A 12,061-nucleotide genomic window follows, 5' to 3' on the forward strand; every position below is an offset into this window, starting at 1 on the left:
TCGATAGAACGACTCACGCAACCCTTAGTTCGAGACATCGTTTCTTCGCGAACCGATCTCTCGTGCGAACCGACCTCTCGAGGCATCTCTCGCGATCTCTCGAACACCTCTCGTGATCTCTCGAACATCTCGAGATTTCTCAAATAACCCAAAATCATCTCTACCAAACTCAATAATATTTACTACTCCACAACTCCAAATATTATTTGGGCTTTCATGGTAGACATCTGAACCATTAATCTCCATTACTATATAAATATCCAACAATCTTAACGAAAATCATCGAGACAAAACTAATCCAACCAAATCCACACTAACTCACGACGTCAATGCTGGTATGCTTTTTAATAGTCTAATTTCTCTTACTATGAATTAAAATCCTGAACTTCTGTACAGTGGAACTAACTTTTTTACATGCATTTGATTATGCAATTTGAACATATATTGTATGATATTTCAAAATGAATAAAGGTCCTTCAGAAGTAGTAATCAGGAAAACTTCTCAAGAATGTTTGCAACACAACAATACCGTTTCTTTATTCTTGACCAGTCTTTTGTGCTAAAAGATTGTTCTCCTTGTATCTATTGTAAAGCACGGCGATCCAATATGAACCACCTGGATTTTGTTGTTCCTCTGGCCAAGTTGTTTTGGTGTCTAATGAAATGCCCCCGGTTTTGAATCAATACTTTTGTGAGAAAGATAAAGTGTCACGTCATTTTCAAGCATGTGTTCGAACATATAACAACACATTTGCATTTACTTCATTAAGCATCCACAAATATGACAAAAATTTATCCAGGAGGAATAAAGGAATCTATACATTTAAGGTCATCCAGTAGGAATAAAAGAATCTATACATTTAAGGTCCAAGGAAAACTGTATCATTTTATATTTTTATCAATGATTTGGTGCCAGAAAACAAACCTCCTAAAAACTTACAGCTCTATTTCTTTGATACTAAGCATGAGGTTGAAAATAGAATTAAAGGGGCAGAATGAATGGATGCAAGTGTTATTGAGAACTTTATTGATGTACTTGGAAGCAATCCGTATTCACGATTCTTCATAAATCTTAAGGATATATCAAGTATTGCAGATTGTAATATTATAATTTGCTCAAATGCAACTCTAGATCAACGTGTTTACAACATGCCTACCTCTTCTCAAGTTGCAGCAATTTGGGTAGAAGAACTTAAGAAGATGGTAGCGGAGAAAACAATTGTGATATTAAAGTTTTTGCAAAAATAAACGTGATATTGAATTTTGTGATGAACTCCATAATAGGCCTGATTTGATTTCAAGAGTGTTTTGTGCTAAGTTGGAAGAATTGAAAGTTGACCTCATAAAGAAAAAACTTTTTGGAGTGGTGATTGCATACACTTAATTATGTGATAGAATTCCAAAAGCATGGTCTCCCACATGCTCATGTCTTATTATCTTGGGAAAAAATCACAAATTTAAATCAGGTTTGGATGTTGATGCAATTGTTAGTGATCACAAATTTAAACTTTTTGGTTTGTTCAATTTATGAAGGGTGTGTCTATCAATGTAATATTTTTGTTGTAACTGAGTTTAAGGTGAGATTGAAATTAAATTGACAATTTTTAGTGATGATTAAACATACCAAATTTGGTAACATAATGAGTACTGATAAAGTAAAATCATCCATGTATCTAATTTGTATGGAAGTCCTATGAACAATAAAGAAAAGATCCCAAAATAGCTCTCAATTCCCATCTTTTATTGATTAACCTTCACCATTTTAGAGAGAAGAGAGATTGGTTCCTTTTAGTGAGAGAGTCGAGAGAAGGGGAAAAGTCCCCTGCATGAAGGGTTAGAGTCTCTTTTTATAGGCCAATACTCGTACCCGTACTCGCATCAATTATACATACAAAAATACGTAGCGCCGTATACACGGGGTATATTCACTATCAACTAGCCCCCCAGTCCGAGCCCTGACTTTGAGTCAACAAGGACGACTATATGTATGCCTAGCCTATTATACCGCGTACTATACGTTATTAGCCTATAAAAAGGCATTGAGCTTATACTCTACCTTCTTTCTAAAAGATGGAATAAGAAAGGCTTTTGAAAGGGAATTTCCTGGGTTTTTTTCCTCTTGATTCTTCATATATTTCTCCACATATTCTACACATACGTGATACATGGAACAATTAACACTATCAAATGGCGCCGTCCGTGGGGATTGCATCAAAAAGTCGTGTTCCCGATCCAGGAAAGCTTCTCGCCCATGCCTCTCTTGTGTTCGGCAATCTGAGAATTTTAATTTGAAGATTCAGGTTAATCAGATTGCATGGTCAAATGCAATTGTTGGCTCCTTAGGTGTGGAAGATTTCCTCTTTTTGATTTATGTTGACTTTGCATGGGTGGGGAAACAGATTCTTGCTTTTCGACATCCAATAACAATCTCTGCACTTAAAAATACAATGAGGAGAGGAGATGAGAGAAGGCCATGAAAACAGAGAAACAAGAGGAAAATGTCACGGATCACCTTCCTTCTCAGTACCTGAGTCGTCATCCACGCCATTATTATTGCATGCAGCTGCTGTAGGAAGGCCAATGCCTGAGACCACCGGAAGGATCCAACCGCGCCGCCATGCATCCCAGCACCCCTGCTCTCCACCTCACTGGATTGAATCAGCATGCAGTACTACAGCACCAAAAACCAACCTTCCTCTCCGTGATCAAGACGGGGACCGAGAATGAGGAATTGCAGGTTGGGTCTTTGATTTACTCCCCTATCTTGTTTCATTGCTTCTGTACTGGGAATAAGAGCGTTCAAGATGCGTTGGGTGTAAAGAAAAGCAAAGTTGGTTAGTGGTTGCATGTGGCTATGGGGTGAGGTAACCAAGAAAAGTTTATTTTTCATTGGTGGCAGCTGGCGGTGGAGTGAAAAGGCAGAGAAAATAGGAATTAAATTGTTGCATGCAGTCTGATTAGGGGTGAGTGGCGGTGGAGTGCAAAAATGAAAAGAAAGTAGAAATTAAATGGGGCGGTGAGATTTGCGAGGGCCGGGACTTACGTGGCCGGCGGGAGAAATGGCGGGTACATGCATTTGCACGGCCTCGACCATCCCACCTCACCATGTGCCGAATTCGCAACAACCACCAAGCCCTTTAGCAACCGCTTCCCGGCTTTGAGCAACTGAGCCTGAGCTGGTTTTTCTCCGGGCATGTTTCCCAAGAATATCTCTAGAATCTCCCAATGGACTGACTTCTGCAGAATTGCTAGCTCAAGGCTTACAAATCATTCATTTCCCAAATGATAGCACCGGCTCTTGAGCTTTTGAATGCTCTAAACATATATAGAGTACAGATTTCTTCCATTTGTTAACTCTGAGCTAGAGTTTATCAATGAACGGGTTACATTGTTGAGCTATGAAGATACAGTTTCTGAAATCGACCTCGCCGACCATTACTAGCATTGGGTTGAAACCTGAATCTGTCACCTCTTCTACTGATGCTCCAAGCTTCTCAATCCCTGTTCCTCTGGATGATAAAGATACACCCAAGGATGGACGTGCGGATGTACTTGAACTCTGTGAGAATGGTGATGGGATCAGTCAGCCAGGAGAAGTTGAGTCATAAGTTGGAGTCAACCTTGAGGTTATTATTGCACAGGAGAGTGAATGCCCAAGAAGCACATGATCCTGCAATGGATAGCATGGAGGTCACTGGAGCAATTGAGACCCGAACTGAATTGTTGGGATTACGCCATATAACAATAGCAACCAAAGTTCCAACAGCCTTGACTATTGCAGGGCCCTCCATTCAAAGTAAATAGCTTCTCGGGCAACTGGTGAGGATTACTTTGCGATCTCTGTGAAGATTCTTCATTCGCCACTGTGAAGTCTCGTTTTTCTGCAAATAAAAAATACAAGGCTCAGGGAAAGAAACAAAGGCCATCTGGATTCAAGACAACAAGTACATGCAGTCTCCGAGCTCTCAGCCTCTCCATGCTCTGTCCATCTCACTGCTGAGGTCGTCACCTGCTCTGACCGGGTAGTATAGTGGATAGAGCCGCTAGTTTATTCTAGTTGGTCGAAGAGCTCCTTATGGTTGTGCTCACCGGCCACTTGAGACACGTCACCTTGAGGAGTCCGCCAACTTTTAGCCTGAGCTGCGAATGATAATTCCCGAGCAAACTTGCGTGCAATTCTCGACAAGCTCTCCGGTAATCACAAACCGGTCTCCTCTTTGCAACCGGCCAACTTTACGCCCGAACTTCTCCAGATAAGAAACCACCAAGTAATCATGAACGTCATTACAGCATCCGAGTCACTATGTACAGGCTCCGATGGCCGGCTGAATCAAATAGAGATTTTCAAACTCGACAGCAAGTCAGCAATTCTCTGTGTTATTTGCCGAGCTTATGATCAGCCCGGCATCGCTTTGACACCCTGTGATCACCTTTGATGACAGTTTCCATCAGAATTGGGCAAGTTGTGTGGGCTGGAAAGTGAGCAGTTGGCCTTTAAATGATCATAATCTGAACCGATCTTCCCGGTCATCTCCGTAAGCGATGGGCTCCCGGGCAAATCGGCGCTGACGAAATTCTCTAGTAGCTAAAGCTGGTTTCCGTCCCGTCGGCATTGTCAACTACCATCAAGACTCTCAACCAAGTCGGAACGAATTTGGAGCAATCGAAATGAATAGTGTGTTATACTGTCAGCATCCAGAGCAGTAAGTTGACGAGCTCCGGGCTTCCGATCACAAGTGAACCGGTGATTGGCGCTCGTTTTCCGTGAATAAATCTTGTACTCTGTTGTACGGGAATGCCTGATCGGATGATCGTAAGTCGGAAAACAACTTCCTCGGGCTGACCTTATCCTTGTGCGCTTGAGTCACCAGTTACACCGATTCAAACAGGCCGGTCTCAGATATTTTATGGTTGTGTCGTATTGCTTCCGGAGCTTATAGTCGGAGCCCAGTATGGCCACGACCATCAACGGCGGTATATATACCTTGCTCGTATGCACTAATGCCGACCTTCAAAACATCCGACCACCTTTCAGAGCAGCTTCTCGAGTTGATTACTGCGAGAGGAAACATTCTCTGCAAAAACTCAGCGGTCAGAAATTATCGCAGTCTGAACAGAGCTACGGGCGTACGTGTTGTTTAAATTTTAAATTTGTAATTTAATTTTATTGTACTAGTCATAGCCTTATACTTAGAATAGTTCTAGTAAATTGTAAAGGCTATAGACTTGTACTCTTAGAAATTGTAATAGCAAAATTGTATGTAAAAAGCCCGGTCAAGTTGGTCCATCCACCACCGGCATTGTAAGCTCAGGGTTAAATCTCGGCATAGTTAATTACGACGGCGGTCGGAAAAAACGCAACGGGAGCAAGGTGCCCATTTATGGTCCTCGGACCGATTTTTGTGGGAGTAAGGTGCCCACTACGGGAGCAAGGTGCCCATTTATAGTCCTCGGACCGATTTTTGTGGGAGTAAGGTGCCCACTACGGGAGCAAGGTGCCCGTTTATGGTCCTCGGACCGATTTTTTTGGGAGTAAGGTGCCCACTACGGGAGCAAAGTGCCCGTTATGGTCCTCGGACCGATCTTTGTGGAAGCAAGGTGCCCACTACGGGAGTAAGGTGCCTGCTCGGTCCTCGAACCGATCTATTACGACGGCGGTCGGAAAAAACGCTACGACCGAAAAGTCGGAAAAAACTACACTCTTTGCACCAACGAGGAAGAATTACCCTCGTTTGCTTTTCTTTGTAAATTGTACATGTGTGCCAAGTCCGGTTAGGTCGGCACTACCACCACCGGCACGATTAGGTTGGCACCGGCACAGTTAGCTCTGGACCAGTTCCCGGCCTTAAGCCCTACAAGGTAGGCAATTCAGCCCGCCAAGTTGGTAGTCCGGGCAAATCCAATCCCCTGATTGGTGAAACCCGATCCCTAGATCGGTAAATCCGATCCCTCGATCGGTAGAGTTCGGACGACCCCTGTAGTCCAAAAGACTGTGCGTAAAGGTTGTACTCTTTTTCCTTGACTAGGATTTTTTCTCGTTGGGTTTTTTCTTAGTCCAAGGTTTTTTAGCGAGGCAACCGGCATAGGTCACAGACTATATGGTCAGCTTTCGACCCGAACTCTTCCTCGTTGACGCTTAAAGTTGTGCTCTTTTTTCCTTGGCTATGATTTTTTTCCATTGGGTTTTTTCTTAGTCCGAGATTTTTAACGAGGCAACTAGCGTGAGTCGCGGACCGTAAGACCAGTCTTCCAGCCCGACCCCTTCCTTGTTGACTCGACGTTAGGGCTCGGACTGGGGGGCTACTTGATAGGGAATATACCCCGAGTATACTGCCCTACGAAGACTATATGTATGCCCAGCGTATTATACCACGTACTATACGTTATTAGCGTATGAAAAGGCATTGACCCTTTAAGTTAGGGGGACTTTTGGCTTTTTGGCTCCGGACTCTCTCTCTCTCTATGAGCCTATACTCCTCTACCTTCTTTCTAAAAGATGGAATAAGAAAGGCTTTTGAAAGGGAATTTTCTGGGTTTTTTTCCTCTTGATTCTTCATATATTTCTCCACATATTCTACACATACGTGATACATGGAACAATTAACACTATCAAGTACTAAAGATATGCACAATATATTTTCTCAAGAAAAACTTTATTGATGTATTTATACTTCTATTACCTTATTAAGTACTACGTACTTTAAATGCTTGCATTGTGAATGACCTTGTGATGCAGATGCTAGAATTGTACACAGCCGAGGAGCAGCAACGACCAACTATAGCATACCATCCTTTACCGCTCTGCACAAGCAGCCAACGATGCATGAAGTAACTGCTCACACAAACAGGGTCCCATTTTAAGCAACCAGTCACCAGAGCACGAGGTAACCCTTCGCGCAAGCGAGCACAAGTTAACCATCTACGCAAACGGGGTCACCACTTTACACAGGTTGACACCAAATATATAAAAGAGTATCAATTTCCTATTAAGAATTAGGCAATTACTATAAAGAGAAATAACTAAAATAGGGAGTGAATAATGGCTCAGAATCAAAGACATCAATTGGAACAACCAATCAAGGTCAATTCCAGCTGAGTTGGTCAGACAGTTGACTTAGCAACCATTAGGTTCCAAGTTCGGCACATGAGACTATGGGAGCTACCTATTGATCTTTTCGGGTTGAGCTGGTAAACTATGAGCAACTTATGTTGTTTTACTTCATTCCTTGTGATTCTTTAGGGTTATATGGCAAGTTTCAGGCACAGCACAACTTTGGGTACAGTAGCAACTTTAGTAAATCAAAGGAACGCAACCAATCATCCTTTACTAGTTAGGGTCAAAAGGCTCCCGTCACCATAGCACAATTTTGAGTAGCAAATCCGGTAAATGATTCGACAACCAAACAAAAAATTGAAGAATTAAAATATATAAATGCAAATTCTTACACATAGATAATATTTTCCACCCGTTTATGTAGAGGTTAGACAACACAACAACCTAGGATTTGTTGGATGTTTATTCTTACACTGTTACCGGTGCTTACACTGTTACACGTCACGTAGTAGCTTTCTCAAACGAAACTTCAGTGGGATAATCGGTCAGAACCAAACGAAGAGTTCTCCACCATGCGTCAATCGTTGCGCCGACGTTGTAGCATTTGTCGGTGCCGAACGGACAATAAGTGATTTTGTAAGCGCTAAGGTTTGGCAACGCTTCAATCTTGAACTGGTTGCTTTGGTTTGAGACAAACTCGCCGGTCTTCACTAAATAATTCTCGGGTTGAATCTCCCAATACAGCTTATTTACGCAAAGTTTGTTCGTCGGAACGTCGAATTTGAAGCTCAGGAAAGTCGACGGCAGGACGACGGAGGCGTTCGGGTCCGCCGGCGTGATCGTGATGGGGTCGCCGTCGTTCCGGGACGAAATTGTCACGTCTCTTGGGCATTTGACCGGCGTCCTGTCTAACTTTGCAAGTTTCACTGCTCCGCCGCTGGCTCCCCATGCGGCGGCGATTATGTAATAAGTTTCGCCGGGCCGGAGCTCGTCCCCGTCGGTGTCCACCACCGGAGTGTCAGAGGCTATTGCTACATCGGCGGCGGTGGGGAGGCGGATGGGGTTGCGCGTGGAATGGGTTGGGTTGGGGAGGAGATAGAGGGAAAGTGCGAAGAAGAGTGCGAGGGCTTTCATGTTAATTGCTAGCTAGATGACAACGTCGGAGAAGAGATAAGAGGTAATGATGTTTGTGGGTGTGTTGTGTTGAGGTTTCAAGCATGCAATTTATAGAGGACAAGAGATAAGCTAAGGTTGAATTATTTCATTTGTTATACCCTAGACTATGTCATGACTGATACTGCAGTTGTATTGAACTGATACGTAACAGAGGCCGTTTCATCCTTCTGAAACTGCAATTGTGTTGAACTGATACTGCAGTTGTGTTGAACTGATACTGGAAAGGGAATTGCAGTTGCACAGAACTGGGACCGCTTCATCCGTGTATTTTCATTAATCAAAACTACGTCGTTTTGATGCCACGATCCACAGTATAATTTGTGAAATTCTTTTGGCACCAACAATATGGACGTGATGCTATTGGTATATGTGTAAAGTTCTTTGTTCATGAATCACATGCTATATATTAATAGCTAGCTACCATATATTACAAATGATTAAGGATAAGATTTTTATATAAACTAGCTAGAATAGCACATACACACGTATATAACGGATGTGGGTGACACAGAAAGGCCTAAGTTTCCCGCCACACCTGTTAGGGTATACGTGCAAAGCATTCTCCATGAAGTAGAGGATGGTAGAAAAATGGTATAGCAACTTTGGGTTACACGGGCTGAGCTAGAAAAATGTATACCCGACTTGTCAAAATTTGGTTAATTAAGTAGTATCAACCCACCAAGTTGAGCCCGTTTTGACAGCTCTATTAACAAAATATTTATTCTGGCCTAACATCGCTTATTAACAATATTACTAACTATAAGATTTACTGGATGGTGACATAAGAAAAGTTTATATGCTAATTGGATGACTTTAAGATTTAGTTGGTAATTAATTCAGACTTGATGGTGTAAGAAGAACCATCACACAAAGTTTAACACTTAAATTTGGCGGAAAATTTTTCGAGTGTGGCATGACCACGAGTTGTATAGCTTCATTGCGTTTTACACCTTGCAATAAAAAATTAAAAAAAAAAACAAAAAGAAAAAAGAAAACAAAAACAACAGAAAAAACAAGAAAAGAAAGATCTGTAGGTAATGTTGTTTGTACTCTATATATAGACGACAAATGTGTGCAGATCAGATATTAATTAGATTCCTTTGTTCATTTATCACATGCTACAAATAAATGAGTAATATTACAAATACATCAATTTCAGATAATATTTTTAGAAATAAAATTCTTTTTAAAGAAATTTTAGTGATGCACAGTTTTTACATATTTTTTGTATTATATAATATAACTATATGGTTAATAATTGAATTTTAATTTGTTCAATTTAGTAAGGGCATGCTTATCAATGTGTAGTAACTGAGTTTAAGGTGGAATCGGAATTAAATTGACAATTTTTAGTAATGATTAAAAACATCAAATTTGGTAGCACACAATGAATAAGCTAAGGACAAAAATAACTACTCCCTCCGTCCCATTTTATGTGTCTGGTTCGATTAACGAGGCTTGACTGAAGTTATTTTTAATTCAATTTTTAATAATATTAAGTTTAGTATAATATACAAAATTTATATATTTAGAAACTACACTAAAAGTAGTATTAAACACAAAAAATCAAATTTAAAAAGAAATAAATAGTAATAAAGAAAATAAACAAATAAGAAAAAGTTAGTTTGACTCATAAATAGTAAGTAGAACAGATAAAATGAGACAGAGAGAGTATTATGGTAATTGAAGGACTAAAGATACAACATATTTTCTCAAGAAAATTTGTATTGGAGTAGTATTTATATTTCTCCTACCTTATTAAGTACTTTGGATGGTTAGAGGGAGTATTTTTTCATCCCTCTAAGGCAAGAAATTCAGCACTAAGGCAAAGTAAATAACATCCGCAGCCACCCAAACACATCTCTCCTACCTTATTAATAAGTACTTTGGATGGTTAGAGAGAGTACTTTATGTAGGGCATGCATGCCTATCAATTTAACGTTTTAGTAGTTATTGTTTTAAAGTAATTGATCGAATTTAATGTGAGATTAAAATTAAATTAACAATTTTGAGTGATGATTAAAGACACCAAATTTGCTAACACGGAATGATTTAGGACTATTACACTATAACCGAGGGACTAAAGATAACATGTTTAAAACTTTTCAGTTAATTTTGACTTATTTGACCATTATTATGATACAATCCCACATCGGCTTCACAAGAGATTGTGGAGTGGTACTTAAGTTGGGGCCAAACTCCACTCATGAGCTAGCTTTTGTGGTGGAGTTAGGGTCTTGGCTTGAGTACCGTATCATATTATTAGATCATAAATATTAATTTATGCTTGTTTATTTAAAGATCATCAAGTTTAGGCAACACAACAATTGAGAATTTGTTGTACATTGTCAAACCAGCAACTAATTAACGTCACTTATTTAGCTTTCTTGAACACAAATTAAAAAGCAAAATTTCTTGCCAATCCAAGAACCCATATATCAGCTCACAGTGTTAAATCAGAATTTAGCTTTCTTGAACAAAACAGTGAACGCAAAATCGGCAGACAGAGCAAAACGCTCAGCCCCGACCGACTCGTCGATGTATGTGCTAACGTTGTAGCATTTGTCGGTGCCGAACGGACAATAAGTGATTTTGTAATTGAGAAAGGAGTCTGGTACGACTTCAATCTTGAACTGGCCGCTAAGGTTGGAGACAAACTCGCCGGATTTCAAGAAATATTGCCCGGAAGCCCGGTCGAACCGGATACCCCAATACACACTACTCACGCAAAGCCTGGACGTCGGAACGAAGAACGCGAAGCTCTGGAACGTCGACGGCAAGACTACGGTGGCGTTCGGGTCCGCCGGCGTGATCCTAATCGGGTCGCCGTCCGTTAAGGCCCGCGATTTGATCACGTCGCTCGCGCATTTCGTCGTCGAATCTAACCTGTGAAGAGTAGAATGAATTGATTTTATTTATGACTTACACGGAAGGCATATATAGCACTTTAGTAAGGAAAGTTACAACAGAATCAAAACTAAAGCCTAAAGAATAGTAAATAGCAAAATCATCTAAAGACTAGTTCACGCTATGGGTTTAACATAACCAAGCAAGTTGCACTCCTCCCGAGGCGGCTCCCCAAAAGGTGGAGGTTATGTAGTACGTTTCGCCGGCCCGGAGCGCGTCTCCGTCGGTGTCCACCACCGGAGTTTCACCGGACGTTACTGCCACGTCGGCGGTGGGGAGGCGGATGGGATTGGACGTGGAATAAGTTGGGTTGGGAAGGAGATAAAGGGAAAGTGCGAATAAGAGTGTTAGGGTTTTCATGTTAACGACAACTTGGGACGGAGAAGAGAGGTGAATAGGTAGTTATGATGTTTGTAGGTAGTGTTGTTTGAAGTCTCATGCAATTTATAGACAACAAATATTTGCACTTCATTAGTTCATTTATCTCGTGGTTGGTACAAATAAATGGTTAGTATTACACATACACCCATTTCGGATAAGGTTTTATGATAAGGGTTTTTAAATATTTTTTCTAAGAAATTTTTTGTGATGCATAAGTGTTTGCATATATTTAGAAAATATTTTTTTCCCGAAATAGCATCTTTCATTATTAAATTTTAATTATAAGACCCGGCCCGGTACACTGAATAAAGAAGGTTTAATAATAAATCCCTTTTTTTTTAAAAAAAATAAAGAAGTTAATTCATTGATCATTGAAACGTTTACAATAAAGATAGATGGAATGGTCAAACATTCCTTATAGTTAGACATAGAAACAACTTCCCTAGCAATGCTATGGAAAACTTGATTCGCAATTTTACAAATTTGAAGCTGAATTCTTTGGATGAACTTAAAGCTTCTTTAATGATTTGGTCAAACGTACCC

General features: G+C 40.6%; 2 protein-coding genes across 11 annotated transcripts; both read right to left on the minus strand.

Annotated features, from left to right (window-relative positions):
- Nucleotides 1-1,831: 1,831 nt before the first annotated feature.
- Nucleotides 1,832-8,246, minus strand: LOC116021711 (sporamin B-like). 10 transcript variants are annotated; one of them, XR_004099055.1, is made up of 5 exons: nt 7,545-8,246; nt 6,681-6,801; nt 4,010-5,075; nt 2,528-3,881; nt 1,832-2,430 (listed from the first exon to the last, which is right to left on the minus strand). XR_004099055.1 is itself a non-coding variant. In XM_031262206.1 (2 exons), the coding sequence occupies exon 1, from the start codon at nt 8,186-8,188 to the stop codon at nt 7,556-7,558; it is 633 nt and encodes a 210-aa protein (XP_031118066.1). In that variant the 5' UTR covers nt 8,189-8,246; the 3' UTR covers nt 6,844-6,939; nt 7,545-7,555. The 10 variants fall into 10 exon arrangements, 2 of the variants coding, with proteins under 2 accessions (XP_031118066.1, XP_031118073.1); XR_004099053.1 differs by having other exon boundaries at nt 3,949-5,075; XR_004099052.1 differs by having other exon boundaries at nt 2,528-2,778; nt 3,044-5,075.
- A 2,263-nt stretch (nt 8,247-10,509) lies between these two features.
- Nucleotides 10,510-11,560, minus strand: LOC116021701 (sporamin B-like). The gene is made up of 2 exons (XM_031262171.1): nt 11,277-11,560; nt 10,510-11,116 (listed from the first exon to the last, which is right to left on the minus strand). The coding sequence occupies exons 1-2, from the start codon at nt 11,495-11,497 to the stop codon at nt 10,687-10,689; spliced, it is 651 nt and encodes a 216-aa protein (XP_031118031.1). The 5' UTR covers nt 11,498-11,560; the 3' UTR covers nt 10,510-10,686.
- Between the last annotated feature and the right edge of the window lie 501 nt (nt 11,561-12,061).

This window comes from Ipomoea triloba, chromosome 1 (assembly GCF_003576645.1).
Source record: "Ipomoea triloba cultivar NCNSP0323 chromosome 1, ASM357664v1".
In the NCBI taxonomy this organism is placed as follows: domain Eukaryota; kingdom Viridiplantae; phylum Streptophyta; class Magnoliopsida; order Solanales; family Convolvulaceae; genus Ipomoea; species Ipomoea triloba.